Genomic DNA, 21,353 nt, shown 5'->3' on the forward strand with positions numbered 1-21,353 from the left:
ACGTCGACTAGATTTTGCTCTTAATCATCTACAGTGGAAGAAAAAATGGCGGAAAGTCCTTTTTACTGATGAATAGAAAATGAATTTAGATGGACCTGATGGTTGGAAATATTATTTTCACGATTTACGAAAAGAAGCAAGAATTTTAAGTCGCCGTGAATGTGGTGGAGGATCTGTGATGTTATGAGCAGTATAATGGGAATACCGAAATCAAGTTCATTGATGGCAAAATGAAAGCTACTAGTTATTTAAAACTAGTACAAGAGCAGATTCGGAATCATGCTGTAAGTGAAAATTTCATATTCCAGCAGGACAATGCAGCTGTTCGTATAGCTAAAGTTGTAAAAAATTATTTTCATGCTAAAAATATACCAATTTTAGATTGGCCAGCACAGTCTCCGGATCTCAATATTATAGAAAATGTGTGGGGTCAGTTGAGTAGAAAAGTATACGAAGGTGGCAAACAATATAATAGTCTTAATGATTTGGAAATAGCAATTCTGAAAGGTTGGGAAGACTTAGATAAAAAGAATATAAAACAATTATTTAAAAGTCTACCGAAACGAATGATCGAAGTTGTTCAAAATAAAGAAGCTCTACACATTATTATTACTTCAAAATGTGTATAAATTTTCAGAACTTTTGTACATTCTCTTTTTCTTTTAAGCAAACAATTAAAAGCATTTCTTTTAATTGTATAATTTTTGAATAAATTAGAAATGTTTGATCATTTTTCGCAAAATTTATGAAGTTGTTATTAAAAAATAAACCATTTTCTTTTGACGAAGTGTATTTTAATATAACTACATTACTAAGTACTTAAACCAATACTTTTCGGGGTGTCTTATAATTATGTCTACCACTGTAGTTTTGCCTTTTCTGTATTCTGGTAAGTCGGTTTTCAATCACTATCGTTCAATCTATGATTAAGGAGCTGTAAGTTTTTTTTTATAGAATTTGTCCTTTGCGTAAAGTTTAGAATTCGGAGTCACTTTTGTATAAATTGAGATGACATTTGTAAGAATACACAGTGACTCACGAAAGTATTTGAACATTTAGTACGAAATACTTTATTTCCAAATTCCATTATAATTATAATAGGTGTATTATATAACATTTACTGAAATATTATTAACACTGTAAGGAGGTACGACTCTGCAGATTATATGGGTAAAATTTCAAACAAATCAAAATATGTAAAGGATAGATTTGAATTATTTCTTGTAAAGTTAGAGATTGCTGAAGTCACAAAAGTATTTGAACACACAAGAATGAGTTCCAAGAATCAATGAAAACTCAGTTTTTCGGTCACTAAATGTAAACATTGATTGCTGTTAGTCATCATCGTACATACATTTGTCGACATCCGACATTGCGGCGTGAATCGCCGTTGCGTTAACAATAACAATAACAATTACGTATTTCGGAAGAGATAATCCGTCCGGCGCTTACCATGTACCTTCGACCTATTTTTTATTTTTGTTATATAGTATTATTTATCTTGTTACAAAATATATTGGAAATGCTAAGTATATACTTTGTACGTTTTGTAAGAGAGAACTCAACTTTTACTTTCTTCGTGATCTTTTATACCTTTGTTATTTATATAATTTTCAATGAATTTAGAAAAACTAGTATTATTATGTCGTCCTTAATATAATGCTTTTTGAATCATGTAAATATTGTTTCTTGTTTAGTTTTTATGAGTATTCTCCCAAACCCTAGTAAAACCGTGAAATTCGGCCGGTTATTCTCGCATAAGCACCTCTTTTTCGCCTGGCACTAAAAGGGTTAAAGATCAAACTTTTGTGAAGATAACTGCGTTTAGTCCATTCGTGATAAACTCGGTGCAATCATCCTAGACTGTTTCCTTCCACATTTGCGTCTTTTTATATAGAATTCACGTAAACTAACAATGTTTTAATTACGCTGGACCTCGCCACAAAAAATTGAATAAAAATGTAATATTTTTGAACGCGAGATCAAGTTTGCATCCGAAGACAGTTGTGAGAATTATTCAAGAATGCCACCTCGTGAAAGGGTCCTCTAAACGTTCCGTGTCCGCATAAAAGAAAAATCCAACAAAGTTCAAGCGCAGATGCCATATTTCTTCCAGAAACGTGTTTCCCATTTTTTTTCCATCGGTCGCTTGCATATGCATCCCCCCGTCTCGAGCTTTGCATGCAACCGACGACCGTGGCTCGTCCTGTGCGCATATCAGGATTTCCAATTCAACGATGTTTAAGATGCAAAAGGGATACGCAACAGATAGTATCCAAACTAGCTAAATATATACAACGACTAATGTGCTGAATAATGCGGAGTTCCATTGAGAAAAGAAAATTTAAAAATTCGAAGTTGCACCTGTATAGAAGTAGGGATACGAAGGGTAGGAATGTGAAAGGATACATAGCGAGACTTTGGGAGGTGATCAATCCTTTGGAAGCTTTCGATTCTTTGGTTCCTTTGGAGGACTCGCTAAATCGAATAAAAATCGTCTGAAAAGAACATTCAGCTGATTGACAAACTTTTATGAAGGAACTTGGCATGGAGGTAGAGATATTCAAGTACAGGGGGGAAAATGTGCCTTTAGAATTGCAGGTGAAGTGCTTCATCGCTTGAACGTCTCAGGAATTAATTAAAGTAATAAAGATAAACTCAGAATAAAATATGGTGGTCAGAGATGACGCCACTGTTGTTTATTGTTTATTGTTTATTACATTAAAGTCCGTACATTCGGAGTAGTACTTTGCACTAGTATGTGATGCTCTCTTTTTACATTTTCTCTTTTAAACGTTTTACATTAATGCTTCTTAGTCTCCATTCTTACTGGCTATCCTTCTGATATCTAATCGCAATAAAGAAAGGCATAACAATAAACTTTTTAATTCGTAAGTCGAGGTTGTCACATTCTTTATTCTACTATGTTAGTAAACTTTATACAGAAATAGTAACTTGTCTGTTTTATATATATTATTGTATCACAGACAAAAGAAAATAGAATCTTTTTAGAAGATATATACTTTTTCCTTACAACCTAACAATCTTCAGTCTTCATATTGGTCTCTCTTTTTATTCTAATTGTACTTTTGTAATACTGTATATTGTTCCTAACCTACTCGTTGCTTGCTTTTTTTTTTATTTTATATAATTTTAATAGGAACTTTCCTTGGACTTTGAGTTACATTTTGTCTATCTCTTTTAGTATATAACTATCACATTTTTTTGTATTACTTGGCAGTTTCTTTCTTCTTTGGTTATCCGATAGTCTTGGCCAATGTTGTGTTCGCATTTACTTTAGAAGCATTTTTAGTTATTAACAACTCCATTAAATATATATGATTTACATTTCTTCTTTTCTTTTACATGTCTACAGCTCCGGTACCTCGGGATCGCTAAACTCGTACTGTAGCTACAATAAAAAATATCCTCCTGAGGGCTAACTAAATACTAGTGGCGCTATCTACGACGTCTATAACTTCTATTAAGATTCGAACATGAAAGATTGAACATCATCAGAGATGGGAGTATTCATATTCATATTTATGAATATGAATAAATTCACATCATGCGGATTCGTGAATATGAATATGAATTTTATGAATAAAAATGTGAATAACGTGTTATTTCCATTTTTATTCGTGAATAACTCGTTATTCACATTTTTATTCATAAATAGCGCGTTAAATTTTCATTTATAATTAACTCTTCATTAAATAACGTTAATCACTTACTTACATTGTTTACTATCCCACACAATCGTTTTCACTCCAACCAAATGGATAATTACAAAAATTATGTAATTTATGCAAATAAAACAATCATTGTTATTATTATAGAAAACATTATAGTTGTCTTATGTTATGTTAATAAACATATATACGAAACTTCTCGAATATGTTTAAGTACCTTGGATAATGAATTAATGACATACTTTCATTAACACCTTTTGGTTGTAAAAACACCGAATAAAAATAATTATACAGGGAGAAAAAAATTAATTTCGCAGACTTGGACAAAAGTAAGTGCAAAACTTAAGTAAGTATATTTTCAACAATGATTGGTTTATTTTTGTATAAATTACATCATTTTTGTAATTACTCATTTGGTTGGAGTGAAAACGATTCTGTGTGGGATAGTAAACAATGTAAGTAAGTGATTAACGTTATTTAATGAAGAATTAATTATAAATAAAAATGTAAACAACGCGCTATTTATGAATAAAAATGTAAATAACGCGTTATTCACATTTTTATTCATAAATTTATTCATATTCATATTCGCAAATCCGCATGATATGAATTTATTCCAAGACTATGACTTAGACTATCACTAAGGACAAACAAAAATAATTTTAGAAAAATTGATACATTCCTATCTTCGTAAGGTTTTCAACAAACAACCAAATACCCTTCTCGCTAACTATTAACAGTTTCGCTTTGGATGACGCACATGTGCGTCCAACTGAGTTTCTTTTTAAATAAAACTATGGTTGTCTTTATTACTTTTCAGTTTCCATTTTTTTTGTTCGGCAATCATATTATATATAAAATAAGTTACCACACATATATATTAGGTTGTCCCAAAATTTTCTTCCATTTCATTAATAAGTAATTACATACATATTATTTTATGTCTAATGTTCCATTATTAAATTGCGTACAATTCATTTTGCTCCATTACTGTTATACAATATTAACATGTAATAAATTATTAGGTTGTCCAGAAAGTTCGTGCCAATTTTTAAGAAAACTTCAAATTTATATGTATATATATATGTATATTTATATGTATATAGGACAACCCAATAGATTGTCTATTTATACAAACACTGCCACACAAAATAATTGAGTGCAAGTTACGGAAGGAACTTTTGGGACAACCTAATACGTTTTTCAAAATAATCATATTAGAACATTTGCAAGAAATTTTTCATTAAAAACAAATATCATAATTGCAACTCCCAGAGAACGGCTACTTATTTTCGTCCGCAGCGAAAGTGTTCAAATAAATTCGAGTCGTAACTCAAAACCTCTCCCAAGACTACAAACTCAACGCAGTCCAAGTTTCAACGACTTATCAGTTTCCCACGCAACTGTGGGACACCCTGTACATCAGCCAAAGAAACTCATTGCTCGCAGGCAAACAAGGTGAGCTGGTTTCCAGACGTACTCTATCGCTAGGGTTATTTAAAAGTTATAACTTATGCCATCGACCATTTGAAGCGCGCTGGGTTCCCTACCGTACTCCACCGCAGGCTGCGTGACTCCACGAAACGGGCTCCTTTCTGCATTCCACGCGGCCGCTGACGACATGTTTCAGCCAGTTTCAGCCTGTCAGAACTTCTGGACTGTCATAACTTACTCCGCGGATCGCGTACACCGCCGCTACCCTTCTTTGCGATGTTCGATTTTGCACCGACACGAACGTCCCTTTTCTTTTTCTAACAATGTTTGTTTGGACAGGGAATAAGGTGAAGCCTTCGTTTATGCCAGCCAGAGGCGGAATCTTACTCGAATAACAAATGGATGAGAAAAATACAGTCTGCAGCGACCTTCTCCTATAGCTTATTTACAATCAGTGTAAGAAGTATTCGTACAGCAACCAATTTAAAATAAAATTAATAAGAAAGGAAATACATAAGAGGTTGACATTAAAAATAATAAACTTTAATGTACGGAAATTCTACTCTAAAAATATGTAGAAATGTTGGTTAATTATTTCTTCCCCTAAAATTTACTAATGAAATAAATATATGAAGTTCTATTTTGAATTGGTTCATTCAAGAATACTTATTATACTAATTGTAGCCCCTTGCACTCGAGGCCTTTTTTTTGGTATCTACTAGCAACTCCAGATGCATTCTTAACATTCTATAGTCACGAATGCTAAGCTTAATCAGGTCGCCTTTGTCTCGCCGACAATCATTTTAACGACACTTCGAGTTCCAAAGAAACGAAATCGAAACAAACATTATTGTTAGCCGATTCACTGCGTCAAACCTAATGGTGACCGAGAGTCACTTCTCGAGTGCAAAGGGTTAACATTGAAACTACCGAGGTCAAGGGACACCTATCACATCTATCACACATATTGTTAACAATTATGTATACCTTGGTAATTAATTCGTTAATTAAAGGGAGATGGGGCAAGCTAATTCATCAATAAACATTATCAATTACGTAAACTATACTACATAAATATACGTATGTTTATTGTATTTTATACAGGGTAGTCCGCGCAATTGTTTCAAGTCAAAACTCCGTTATTATTGCATTTACGAAAAAATGCCAAAGGAGAAAGAGAGCATCTTCTTCAATAAAGACATTTTTTGAAAATATCTCGAGATCTAATAATTTTTTTCCAATAGTACCCTAATCATTTTTTTACGTAGAATGAACAGAAGAAACGATCTGTGTAAAAAAAAATATGCATTTCTATTTAAAGAAATGATGCAATTCTTAATTGCATATGCACTGCAGCATCTAAAAAAAAAATGTAAAGTCCTACAGATGTAAAGTCCTTTGAACCATTTATCTTTCTCCTTTGGCATTTTCTCGTAAATGCAATAATAACGGAGTTATGACTTGAAACAATTGCGTGGACCACCCTGTATAATTTATAATTTATTATTACTATTTTATTTAATTTATATATATTGATCATTTTTATTTTGTATAATTATGTATATATTTATTGAATTTATTCACCATACAGTGAATAATAGGTAGGTAGGTGAAGATAGGTACATATTTATTAAATTAATACTCTGATATTATTTACCACTCCTTTAAGCATAAATTCTTCAATTCAGAAACAATATGTTCCTCGATTTGGGGAAAAAATTTCCCTGCTAATCAAAATTTATAATTTCAAAAATAACACTAAATCGAGATAAAAATAAAGATACCTGCGCAATCCATAGTGAATCAATACCAGTTATTTAAAAGAATTAAAATAGACGAGTGACGCCAATTGCTACCTGTACATCAAATACGCTATTCTTGCTCCAATTTATTATTTAATTATAGCTCTTTCCCTTCGATGAAAAATGCAAGATTTTCGGTCGTCGCTCGAAGCGAGAACTCGCACATTACGAGCCACCATCGAAGAAAAGGTGTGCTAGTTGTATTAAGTACAACGGATCGAGTATTATGCGCAGCTTAATCGCGCAATGAAATCTGCTTTATTGAAATGTCGTGTAATTAAGATGGAGGGAACGTCGACGATATTTAATATCCTCACGGTGGTTTATAATTAATCGTAGAAAAAGAGAAGGTGAACGTATCGAAAAGCCGTGGCCCTCGTTTTCCGTATCCTTAAAAGGCGCGACAATTAATGCTGGTACCGGTTCCCCCGTACCCTTTAATGAAGAAACATATCGTTTATCAGACCCGATACAGTATAACATGACCCATAAATCAATTGTTCGGACGCTGTAATAGCGCCTAGTATCGATTTCGTTTATGTACCTACAACCGGGCGAATTAACGATCCTGCCACTGACGCACTTTGCGCTGCAATCGAATAAAGAGATTCTTGTAATCGATACGCGCCTCTATGTTTCCTAGCTCGTAAAAGGCGCGTAACATAAAATCGTAGCAGGTAGTATTATACTATAAAACGTTGCATTTTTAACGAAAACTCTAATTGAAAAATACTCGAAGACGTCTCCGTTAACACACTGTATCTATCTTTTTAATAATTGAAGCAATAATATTTATTTTAATGTATTGAAAGACTGTCGTTTTGTGCAGTAAATGATTTTATGCATTTATGGTGTATTCGAATACGAAAAACGTGTGCAGGATAACTAAAAAAACCTACATCAACTATTGTATATATTTTAGGGACCTTTAATACATCGAAAGACTTTCATTTTGTATAGTAAATGATTTTATGCATTTATGGTGTATTAGAATACGAAAAACGTGTGCAGGATAACTAAAAAAAAGGGGACATTTACATAAAATGAAATATACAGTGGGTGTAGAAAGTATTCGTACGCCGATCAATTTCCGAAAAAACTATGTGAAATTGTAGTTTATTAACTCGACAAAGATATTACTTCGTTGTGTACACATTCAACATCTGTTGGATACATTTTTCGTTTATTCCTCAAGAAAGACATTATTTTTGATAACAGAATTGTTTAATAAAACTAAAGAACTAAGAGAATTATATTTTCATTTTCTATTTTATTTTTATTATTCTTTAGTTAATTTAAATGAACTCTTTGAATACTTTATCCTTTACAAGTGATTTGATAGAAAACATTGTATAGCAGATAAATATAAATACACAACATGCTATTAGAAAACAAGTTTTAACGACCGTTCTACCTGGACAAATTGAAATAGTATTTATAAAGTAAACGAAATAAGAGCATTTATCGGTATAAATTGTTAACTGCATTAAATGGTATCATAAACTTGAAACACAGAAAGAATGTATAATTAAAACTTTCATTTACAATATGTTAATAATAATAATAAAATAACGTTAAAAATACTCTGCTATTTAAATTTTATACATAAATGTTTCCTTCGAGTAAATCTCACTTCATTGACATACAGTGGGTGTAGAATGTATTCGTACATCGATCAATTTCCCAAAAAACTTTTGTGTGAAATTGCAGTTTCTTAACTTCCTTTTTTATAATCAATGATATTTTACATATACTCGGAAGTCTCTAAGATAGATATAGTCCAAACAACATTTACTAGTTAATATAATTTGTGAAATTACCAAAAAAATGCGAAAAGTGGGTAAAAGCATAGAAGCAACAAGTATTTGTACGACGATTCTTATGACGAGAACCATTTATAGTAGAGTTTGTAACGTAAACACATTAATTTATTGCTCCGTACGAATTAGAAAACATTAAATTTCCAGTAAAGTACTTTTAAACAGTTGTACGAATACTTATTGCTTTAACATTTCTATCGATTAATTGTTTTTTTCTTGTTAATTTCGCAACTTACGTAAATAGCTATATTTTTTTGTAATCTATCTATTCTAGAGATTTCCGAGAATATGTAGAATGTCATTATTTATTAAAAATAGGTTAATAAATTACAATTTCACATAGTTTCTTTGGAAATTTATCGGTGTACGAATACTTTCTACACCCACTGTAAATGAACATCGATGAGTTATCTCATTTTCCTCCATTTCTATCTTTTCCTCGTCTTCTCCTGAAAAGTCTGGGACAGTACCGACTTCGGTTTATACTTTGTGCTTCCGTCGGCCATTGTTCTCGTCAGGAGCACGCCGACGTCGCCTCTTTCCTTAATTATTCCCGGTTCCCTTAGCCGGGAAGAATAATTTCATATCGAGGCATTAACGTTCTACACAACGGGAACAGTTTCAACGAAATTCCGTTGATCACCCGGGCTTTTATCAGTATTCCTCTCGACATTTTGCAGACAATTGTATCGCTCGAATATTATTAGCGACGAGTCGCAAAATAAATTGCGCGGGTGAACAATCAATAGAAATAGAGATTCAACATCCATTCTTAAGAAATAGGTGTTAAAAGTTGATAGATCTAAGCAAAATAAATATGAGTTGTAATAGTGCAGGGGGAGGTAGTGATGAACATAACCCTAGACTTCGAATAAATATAAAATTTACCAATATGTGTGTCTCGTTTCTTATTTTCAACGTTTTCCAAAGAAGCATGTTGGAGAAATAATTTCATAAGTTGGTGCTGCTTCAGTTAGCATAGGTGCCAACACTGAGAGAGAAGAATGTGTGTGAGTGTGAAAGTATCCGCTTCAGATCTTGTATGAATGTTAGAGCGAACGGACGTATATTTTGTTAAGAATAAAAAAAAAAAACTGTACAAACGTGGTTTGAGAACCGATTCTGTATTGAAGAATATCGTGTATAATTATTGCAGATATCGAGTGCAATATCAGTGTACCAAATTCGTTATATAGTAGAATATATTTTCTTTATATTATTTTTTTAACAAACGTTAAATAGCTGCGCACGCTTTATTTCGTTCTTGATTATACCTCAACAAAGCAAAATCCTAGAATGCCTATCACTGGTGAGTGGAATTCTCGACTGTGACCAAAAGGGTCTCGAGTTCAAATCCTTTTTATTTTATCAGGAAACTTCCGATTTATTCGAAGCCTACCGACTGGTTTTCTTCGTCACTGGTGAGTGGAATGCTCGACTATGACCAAAAGGATCTCGAATTCGAATCTCCCAAATTGGGTTTTTCATTAGTAACAAGTAATAATACTAGTAGGCCAATCAATAGAGCATTTTTGTGTGACAAAAATAGTAACAGCGAACCGATTATGCAGTTACATAGATTAATAGGTATATGTTTTTCACTTCCAACTCTGTTCCGTTTCCTTGTTATTTACAATTTAATGCTAAAAAAATCGTGATTTTTGTCGTTTTTTGCCTATAAATTTTAAACTAATGCAGCAATATCAATGCTTTAATGAGATAAAACATAGGTGATGAAAATACCTACAGAATAAGACCTCGAACGTCTCGATTGGATAATGAGGAACGGAGAAAAATGTAGAAAACCGGAAAATCAATCACTACTTGTTCCCAAAAGGCCAGCGCTTCAGTTTAAAAAAAGGCGAAGATACAAATTTTTGAAAAAACGCCAAATTTTCCAGTTTTCCAGATTTTTCTCCGTTCCTCATTATCCGATCGAGACTTTCGAGGTCTCGTTCTATAGGTATTTTTATCACCTACATTTTATCTCATTGGAGCATTGATATTGCTGTATTAGTTTAAAATTTATAGGCAAAAAACGACAAAAATCACGATTTTTTAGCATTAAATTGTAAATAACAAGAAAACGGAACAGAGTTGGAAGTGAAAAACATATACCTATTAATCTACGCATCCCCTTTTTTGTAATTGTACAATCGGTTTGCTATTACTATTTTTGTCACAAAAACACTGTTTTAATTCTCTACCGATTGGCCTATAACAACAGTAATAACTACCAATTTCAAAAAACAAAACTGTTCCAATATTTCGGCTAGAAAACGTCTAATCCTAAACTACCCCTTAAGTATCCTTTTCTAAGCCCCGCAGCTGGCTCTCCACCCAACCCTTAGACCTCTCCGATGTAATATGCCTTTCCTCGACGCTCATAATTCGTCCAGTCATTCTCTCCTCGGTGGAGGGCACCCTTGGACACCTGTGTGGCCTTCCAAGTCCCGAGTCTCCGACCTATTCGCCCTCATTGTTAAGTAATTTCCCCTCCCTCTCCGTAGAATCCTTCGGGATGCATTCGAAGGGAAACGGAAGGGAATGAATAATGAAACATCTCGAGGGCCCATGGGTGGTCCCCTTCGGCCTCACCAAACGTGTTGGAATAAATTCAGTCGACTATTAGACGAACCTGGAGCGATGAAGAACTCCTCAGCATGGCGAGAGTATTAATCTCTCGCTATTAAGTTGAAATGACTGCGCAATGGCGGTGCTCGCGATTCCAGATAGCGAGGCGAGCGACTTGCGGTCGCGGAACGTTCCTTCATACTCTGTCCGACACGCTGGGATATTTGTTGATGTCACCTCGGTGATCCTAAGCACTGACAAAGGAGGAAAGCCTGTCGTGGTGCCTGTTCTCTCCCGGTACGCTGGTAAGTCGCTATCAATTTTATCTACGGTGTTCTCTGAAGTTTTCGCGATTGCTGCTATCTCGGGGGAGATATTCGGATCCCAGAACTAACGGTACGAGGAAATCAAAGGAAAACGCGGGATATTCACTCGAAGAGACGGTCGATTGAAGGTCTAAGGCTTGCTTGATACACTCTATATCGATACAACTCGGGATTCTAAAGATTGTAAAAAATTGTAGTGTTTCATTTCTACAGACCGCGACAAAACTATAAGACATATGCAAAATTCGATGAAAATTCTATACAAGTTTTGAGTTTGTCTTCCTTCATTCATAATGTTACTGTTTACATCATATAAAAGTATATTCACGTTTTCGCCTTGACACTCTTTAAACGGCCATAACTCCACTAAATTACAGTGCGAACTTAAAAATCAATACACCATTCGCAAAATCAAAATTTATTACGTAGGTTTAATAAGTGAAAAATTAGGTCAAACTTTACAATGTGACAATTTCAAAAAATTTAATTTTTTCTCTATCCGTTTTTCGAGTTTAAATACATAGTTGTTTGGCGGACACTCTTCGGGAAAAACTTCCTCGAAGTCTCAGTTTTTGAATGGTATTGTCAATAAAAATTCTACGGTGGTATTTTAGGGAGAAAATGACGTTTAAATGCAGAAAATCGTGGGTTTTTAGGTGAAAATCGACATTTTTTAACAAAAACCGATTTGTCACTTTCAAATTAACTTGACATCGGGTTTAATGTATTTTTTAGTGACACTCCCGAGCCTCCCCAATTAGGAAAAGAAACGATTTTTTGACACCTCAAGCCTCTCCTAGCCGTGTGTAGAGCCTCAGTGCGAGGTGAATAATAATTGTTTTTGAACATGTATCCATAGAATTTTCGGTTTTTGAGACTATTTAATAAAAATCAATCTCGGTGTACCGATAAATGATATAGAGATTGGAACACGATCGATTTCACAAAGCAAACAATTGATGTTTTCGACGCAGAAGAACCGATAGTTTTAATCGAGGAGGCGGGCATTTTGAACGCTTTTCTGCATTAAAACGTCATTTTCTTCCTAAAATACCACCGCACAATTTTTTTTTGATGATACCGTTCAAAAGCTGAAACTTCGAGGAAGTTTTTCCCAAGAAGTGCCCGCCAAACAAGTATGTCTTTGAAACCGAAAAACAAATACAGAAAAAGTCAAATTTTTGAAAATTTTCACAATGTAAAGTGTAACCTAATTTTTCACTTGTTAAATCTACGTAATAAATTTTGGTTTGGAATCAGAGAGATGGCAAATTTAACGCTCTTTCAAATGGTATACTTAGTTTTAAGTTTGCACTGTAATTTGGTGGAGTTATGACCGTTTAAAGAGCGTCAAGTCGAAAACGCAGAAGAAAAATTAAAAGTGAAAATACTTGAGAATAAGGCGACACAAAGAAAATGTCTAAGAGTAATTTTTTGTTGAGAATTTGTTGAAAAATTGACACCCTGTGTATGTCCGAACTTATACGTAGACACCCTGTATACATAATAAAAAAATATAAGTTTGTCCCGAAAGTTTCTTTTCTTCTATTAATAATTAATATATACACAATATTTTATGTCTTATGTTACATTACTGAATTGTGTACGATTTATTTCGCTTCGTTACTGTAACAGCATCAATGTCTAAGAAATTAGATTGTCTATTTATATAAACACTACCATAGAAAATAATTGAACGCAACTCACGAGAGAAACTTTTGGGACAACCTAATATATAATTCACTTTCCCAAAGACGAAAGAGAACTCGTGTTAACGCTCCAACAGCTGCGTCAGCCCCGAAGACAGAGGCCGCAGCGATCATAGTCGGATTGGCGCGTCACGAGACCGAAAAGTGGCATCTTTTGTGAGATAACGAGTCCCCGTGACTCAGGTAGAAAAGCCTCACGCAGCTGGCTAGGTAAATGACACAGAGCGTTTGCGCCCGGGGGACCACCACAGAGGAAACGCGAAGCAAAAGCTCGTAAAAGTAAAAACTCAGGGTCAAGGCTAGCCAGCGCGGTCATCCCCCGGATGTCCCAATCGCTCGACTTATTAACCACTCGTTAAAACACCGGTTTTTTTTACGATCGATACGTTATAGTCGAACACGCGCGTCCGTTGGGAGGTTTCGTGGTGGCCCCCAGGGGTCTCGGGATTAAATAGAAGTGCTGATTGATTTAGATTAGTTCCAACAGTTTCCGCGGCATAAAGTGCTCTCCGTTAACCAATTGATCGCGTCTGGGAACTGTCACCGTCTCGTCACCGTTGACGGAAACCAGGACAAAGAGAAGACGCGAGGATTGGCATCCTTTAGAGTTAGCCACGGCTCTAACAACGTCCATCAGAGGTTCGAACATGTTCGAACTTGCGGCAACATCCTGAACAGATACCTCGGAGTTTAATGGACGGTGGACGCTGACGTTCGCTGATAAGTAGACTACAGATTTTTACGCATTTATGGCGAAAGTAAGAGGAAATTGTTGAAATAGGATTTTGTATATTATGGTTATTATGATTGTCAAATTGACCATTGTAGTAGATAGGTTGGGTAGGCAACTTGACTAGCTATGTGATACAACAGTTTAAAGAGGTTGCTCAAGTAAGATAGTTTTGAATATGTATATCCACATGTACCCAGTATATAAAATAAACCAAGTTATATTATATTGTATAGAAAAGATAAGTATTTCAAGTCTTCCACATTATTTTAACAGAAATAATGAAATATGTGAAAATTTCATAAATGCAAAAATATGTAAAATATCTGTTGAAATATACAGTACAAAGAAATATAAGTAAACAAGTGTATGTGTGAGTGTGCATGCATCGTATGGTTCTCTAACAAGAGAACGTCTCTTCTTCGTTGTCTTATGTCCGGAAAGTGGACACACGTTTTATTTCACCATGTAATTTCTAACGTTCAAATATAATATATCTAGTTTATAAGTTTCTATTAAAAGGTGCCTAATTGATTCGTTAATCCACGCCCTTAAATAATTAATATCAACAATAATTTACACGTTATAGACTTTAGAAGATATGACAAACTTTTATTCGAGTTTAACTGCGTTTTCTGTTATCTGTGAAAATATAGATTTCCATAAACATCCGCATTCTAGTGATAAAATTCTAGCGAATACGAAGCGAGTCATTTATTTTAATCGTCCGAAAGCAAAATTTGTATTGGAATAATTCGGAACGAATACAATCAGTAGCTATTCGTAATGTTCTCTTGATGGAACAGTTGTAATTTTATTTGTTACGTGTCGAAATTATGAGAAAAAATTAACTTTGATTTTAAAATGATATTGCGTACCAGAAAGTTTGTACGAAACTCGCTCGAAAAATGCCAAGGAGCATGATCGCACAGTAGTCCGGATGGTCAAAATTAGAAGGAGTTTTCGGATCTTCGTGAAACTTGCTATTTTATGGTTATTTGGGCCGCAAATTAGCAATCTAGTATCAGAATTGCAATATTCAAAATGGCGGATCCAATGTGGTCGACATGAATATTAAAAAGTTGTTACATTTTCATGAAACTTGGTATTTAAGAGTTATTTGGGCCGCAAACTACAAATATAGTATCAGAACTGCAAAATTGAAAATGACGGATCCAATATGACTGACGTGTATATTCCAAAGTTATTAGATTTTCATGAAACTTGGTATTTAAGAGTTATTTGGGCCGCAAATTACGAATCTAGTATCAGACTTGCAAAATTCAAAATGGCAGATCCAATATGGTCGACATGCATATTACAAATATTAAATTATTATGAATTTTTTATGGAATAGAATTTCTAGGTTTATAGGGCAACATAGTTAGAATACATTGGTAGAAATAACAATAATAAATTAATGTTAAATTAAAATTAAGGATAATAAGGTTTGTTTTAATCCCGCGTAAACAGTCTTTTTTTCCTTATAAGCATGGACTTTAAATTTAAATAACTTAAAATGGCACAAATTTGCGCAAGTTTTCTCAATTGGATATCAACCTGACATGTTACTTTATATCAAGAAACTTGGCAGAGCGTGTCACTCGGTGACTATCATCTTTGTTTTCCTTTCGATTCATCGAAAGATAACTAAAATGTATAACATATTGAGAAGAGAATTACAACAGTGAATCCAAAGATATTGTATACATCTACTTTCAAATCTACTCAAATTTTGATAAAAATCAAATTGCATTCGTTTGTCCACGATTTGTCCACGTTTGTACAACCACAATTTTCATTTGTTCATCCTTTAGAAAAAAGTTACACCACAAACAAGCCATTTCAAGTCAACACACCTATATACACCTTTTTAAGGGTTTTCTTAAAAAATGTGTCTCACCACATTTTGTCCACTAATGTTTTTCGTTTGTCCAACAAATACTTTTGTTTGTCTACCCCTCAGAAAAAAGATAGACTTCAATCAAGGAGAAAATGCAGCGATGCGTTCAGGCGCATACAGTCTTTGTCAGTTTTGTAGTTATTTATTTACATCTGGACAAAACCAGTAGTGTTTCTGTTCTGCGCAGACATAAATAATTAGCTACGAAATTGACAAAACGAGGACAAATGACCCGCAACCGAGCGTATCGCTGCAACTTCTCCTTAATTGAAGTGTATCTTTTTTCCGGTGGAGAAAATGTGGTGAGACACATTTTTTTAAGAAAACCCTAAAAAAAGTCTATATAGGTGTATTGACTTCAAATGGCTTGTTTGTGGTGTAACTTTTTTCTGAAGGGTGGACAAATCAGAATTGTGGTTGGACAAACGTGAACAAATCGTGGACAAACGAATGCAATTTGATTTTTACCAAAATTTGCATTCGGAGGTGCCAACTTCACTAAGCTTTCGAAAGTGGCCCGCGAAATCATTTAGGTTGGCCACCCCTGGGTTAGAGCGTATTGCGAATGTTCTCTTTAGTTCACAATCTAGGGATGTTAACCCTATTCCAAGCTGGGATTTGCGAAGCTGCCGTGGCCGTGTGTACTAGATACAGCTGTCGCGATAAAACGTGAAATGAACGCCTCGACGCTTCTTTATTTTGTGTACCCTTCGCTCTTGCTACCTCGCGCTCTTCCTGGCTCTTTATCGCCCGCGAAACCCACGCGGCCTCCCTTTCATCTCGCCGATAAACTCGTGTGCGCGCACATAAAAACAATAACGGAAATAAACCATTCAAAGATGGCTGGACGAAAGCGCGATCGCGTGAATGACATACATAGGATATCCCTATACTCTCGTGGCCATAGATCAGAGATGGACAAAACTTTAGGCTTCGAATAAATTTCCAGTTTGCTGATATGGTTTGAATTGTTTCCTTATTTGGAAAATGTTCAAAATAGAGATGGCGTGAACTGCTACTTTTGAATCACTAGTGATGCAATCACGTCCATTCTCAATCACGATGATTTTTCACAGTGATTCGTGATTCTTCGTGATCGCTTCTCATTGGTAGATCAGAATCAGATCAGATCACTTTTCACGAATTATGTTGTTCTTAGATTATATATGTATTATAATATGGTCTAAAAGCAATGTTAATATCATTTTAATACAATTTTAATTTGACTCGTTTGTGGTTTCTTGAATTTCCGCTAAGGGGAGACAGCGAGACACTAACGATACAATTAACATGAAGACTGTATAAGGAGTCCTAACTGTGTAGTGTAGAAGTGTTATGAAAATCCCGAGCTTGAAGTTAAGAATATTTCTACTACTCGCGGCGCAAGTGAGCACAGAGTACGATATATACATATATACAGGGTGTCCCAAAAATGTTGTAACACATTGAAAGCGGTGGTTCGGGAGGTGTTTTGAAGCAACTTTTTCTTTAGCGAAAATGTTGTCCGAGGCTTCGTTGAGGAGATATTAACGGAAAACACTGACCAATCAGAGCGCGCGGATACCGCGTACAATGTCCTTCGATGCACGTCGAGTCGCTTGTTCGCGTACAAGCGCGGCCGCTTAGCACATAGCCTTCGCTACCGCGGCCGCTCCAACGGTATCTGCGCGCTCTGATTGGTCAGTGTTTTCCGTTAATATCTCCTCAACGAAGCCTCGGACAACATTTTCGCTAAGGAAAAAGTTGTTTCGAATCACCACCTGAACCACCTCTTTCAAGCTGTTACAACATTTTTGGGACACCCTGTATATCGTAGTCTGTGCGTACTTGAGCCGCGAGTGGGCGAAATACTCATAACTTCAATTTCGTGATTTTGCTAAGAGTTTTCTAGTAACTTTCTTAGAGAGTTGGATCTCCTTATAGAGTCTTCATGACAATTAACATGAACCGATTTTGAAACGCTATCTTCCGGATCACGGTAGTGTTCGAAGTTTAATCACGACTGTGATCGTGATTGTGTGATCACCGTAAAAAATCACTGTTAGTGATTTATCACGCCATCCCCAGCTCAAAAGAGAAAGCAAGAGAAACGATTTTGGGAAACTTCAGGTAATTGTAATCTAGAGGTTTGCCCAACTCCGTGCAACGCTGTTATACGTCGCGAAAGATCGCGATCACGTTTCGCAAGTTGCAGATAAAGGAACGCAAATACAGTAGACAGCGAACTAACTTGTACACGAATCCTGCGATACCCCTTTTTATCGTCAGCGTTAAGAAGAGTTCATTGACGCCATGAGTGACACAATTCTCAGGGAATTATCTTTACCAACAGCGATTACTATTTTCCGCGATTTAACTACCGTCGTCTCTTAAAAATGTCTGAATCGATAAAGAAAGTTCATTTAATGATACGATAAATGCCAAATTCCAACGTTTATCTGTACAATGAAACAGTTACGTACCTAACGTTCCGTTGTTCCCACGAGAATTCTAGTAATGCGTCATAATCTCGTTATCTACTCGGCGTAAGTAAATACACTTTTCAAGCTGGACGTATTTGATTGCACCAACTGATTAATTACACAAGCCCTCTCTGTGTTCACGCGAAATGTGTATGCACGCTACTGATAACCAAACACTTCCCATTACACGGGTACGTGGAACAAGGTTTAATACTAAACTAGTCAATAACACTTTCCCAAACGTTCCTCCCTTGGGAGAAACGTTTCGTGTAAAAGAAATAGCCTCCGCGATGATACGCTGCGGCGTAAATAAATATCGAAGAAAGCTTAAGACTCACAGGAGCGTGTTTATTTAATTTGGGGCATTTTCAACGATTGGTCGTGCACATGACTCGAGAGTGTTCGTATGCGAAACTCCCGACGTGAGAACTTTCCAGAATTTTTCTTTCGTTCCTTTTCTTCCCAACTTGTTGCCCCAGCCGTTAAAGAAACATAGCTCATAATTCATCAGCCATAAATATTTCGTTGAACGTGTCTCCTCGCGAGTCCCTTCAGCAAAATTTCGCGAGATAAATCACCGATCTTCGTAAATTACGAACACCACGTTCCAGTCTCGAACATACATGGTGTCCCAAAAATGTTGTAACACCTTGAAAAAGGTGGTTCGAGAGGTGATTTGAAACAACTTTTTCCTTAGGGAAAATGTTGTCCGAGACTTCTTTGAGGAGATATTAACGGAATACTTCGACCAATCAGAAGGCGCTCCATTGACATACTCGCGCTCTGATTGGTCGACGTTTTCTGTTAATATCTCCACAACGAAGCCCCGGACAACATTTTCGCTAAGGAAAGAGTTGTTTCAAATCACTCCTCGAACCACCCCTTTCAAGATGTTACAACATTTTTGGGACACCCTGTATATACAGGCTGGAGGTGATTGGAAACAACTTTTTCCTTTTTACTTCGACCAATCAGAAGGCGCTTAATTGGCATACTCGCGCTCTGATTGGTCGGGATTTTCTGTTAATATCTCCACAACGAAGCCTCGGACAACATTTTCGCTAAGGAAAAAGTTGTTTCAAATCACCTCCCGACCCCCCCCCCCCCTTTCAAGGTGTTACAACATTTTTGGAACACCCTGTATATCTTGTGTTCACGTTTGCCAAACTGTTTAAGCGGAAATTACTTTAACCTCGACGATACCGTTAGATTCAATAATAATCGACGGATTAAGTTAGGAATCTCAAAAGTACATCGTTACTTTTATGGGTACTTGGTATAATAACTGGAAAGAAGCTTTTAACTAATTATCGAATCAAATAGATTCGAGATTTTGCACATTTTTGATTTGAAGTTGACGGTTACTATGTCACAGGCTCTTGGAAGCCATGACCAATCAAATTACAGGAGTTACGGAAGTTCATTATGTAGATAACTTCGGACGGACCGTGAAGTAGGGATGTTCGATTCTGAAATTGATTTCGCAAAAAAATGACTAGAATAGCCATATAAATAAAGAATTATCCTGCTTATTTATTTGTACATTTTACGATTTCGTAACTAGTACATGTTGGAAATATTTAAGATATTAACATTAAATACTGGATATAAGATACTAGATATTGTTATTTATGATATTATAAAACTAAAATTAGGTTGGTAGATACTGTCTAAAAATGGCAGATATAGAGTTTAAAACATTCAGAATCAAACATCCCTCGCGTTCTGTTCGATTAGCCTTAAAGTTAAGACTTTTCAACACTTATAAATAGACTGCGAATCTTTATGCATTTATAGGAAATTTGAATGTGCAAGAATATAAAAAAAGATTGAAAGTAAAGTTCACGTGATAATATTTCTATAATAAAATATATTCCTATTTAGATTCAATTTTTGTAGCCATCACGTTCACGAAGGTTTTATTTTGCATAAAGATCCGCAGTCTACGTTATAAAACCCAAGTACGATTAAATACTTACATGAAATCGCCTCCTTCGGTATGTCACTGGCAGGAAAGCCTTGGGACTCGAAGTACGGTTTGACAGCGTCGCATTTTAATCCGGCGCGTACCGTTGTCGTCGCGACGCTAAGAATCAGGATAACACACAACATCGACAGCACGCCACTCATAATTATTCTCGTCGAAATCACACGCGGCACACTCACGAATTAGCACGGCAGGTACGCGTAACCCGGCACTTGGGTCTGTACATTCGCGGGATAATGAAAAATTCGAGGACGCCACTTGGTTTGGCGAGCACGTTTGACAATTCGAAACGCACAGCGCCACGATGGTATCCGTGAAAATGTGGTGCGAGTTGAACGGAACCGCTGACAATTTCTGTGAAAGAGGAAGCAACACGATGCGATATCTCCCCCACGGTGGCTCGAGACGCACTGAGGCGCTGAGCGACTCGTGGGCAGGAACGCGTGCCGGCTACGGTGCGCATGCGCACAAGGGAACTGCTAGTAATCTGTTTGAAATTTTTCAATATGGAAGCGCGCGTCACTATAATTGCCATGCGCAGACTGATACAATTTTGTACGTCGTATTACAATATAACATACATTGAAATCAAAGTTTTTATAGATAAGTTTTGATACTTAAATTATTGTCAAGGTGGTAAAAAATGACGACATTTCAGATCGTCTCGTAACTTTGAAAACTCAAAATTTACATCTTAATACACATGTGTGCAGGCCCGGCACGCGGGCAGCCGATTTAAAGGAGCGGCCGAAAGGCTTTAATGAAATCATTTATGAATTTGGATGTCCAATTCCAATCAAATAAAAATAATGTGTTAAAAAGGGATTTTGATGGTATTCTATTATATTATGAGTTAATGTCGTACCAGAAAATTTTACTATTGCATTGAGAATTTTTTTTAAGCCTGTCAGTTT

At 35.6% G+C, this 21,353-nt stretch overlaps 1 protein-coding gene across 2 annotated transcripts in view; it reads right to left on the reverse strand.

The window, feature by feature from the left end:
* LOC128886395 (glypican-6) overlaps nt 1-20,857 on the reverse strand; it is a 242,882-nt gene extending 222,025 nt beyond the window's left edge. Inside the window, exon 1 of one of the 2 annotated variants that reach the window (XM_054141260.1) lies at nt 20,432-20,857. In XM_054141260.1, coding sequence (XP_053997235.1) covers nt 20,432-20,582 — 151 coding nt within the window. In that variant the 5' untranslated portion in view covers nt 20,583-20,857. Of the gene's footprint in view, nt 1-18,452; nt 18,604-20,431 lie in introns of those variants that run through there. The other variant, XM_054141261.1, reaches the window with a different exon arrangement.
* Nucleotides 20,858-21,353: the final 496 nt, after the last annotated feature.

Source organism: Hylaeus anthracinus, unplaced genomic scaffold, assembly GCF_026225885.1.
Source record: "Hylaeus anthracinus isolate JK02 unplaced genomic scaffold, UHH_iyHylAnth1.0_haploid 11982, whole genome shotgun sequence".
Taxonomy (NCBI): Eukaryota; Metazoa; Arthropoda; class Insecta; order Hymenoptera; family Colletidae; genus Hylaeus; species Hylaeus anthracinus.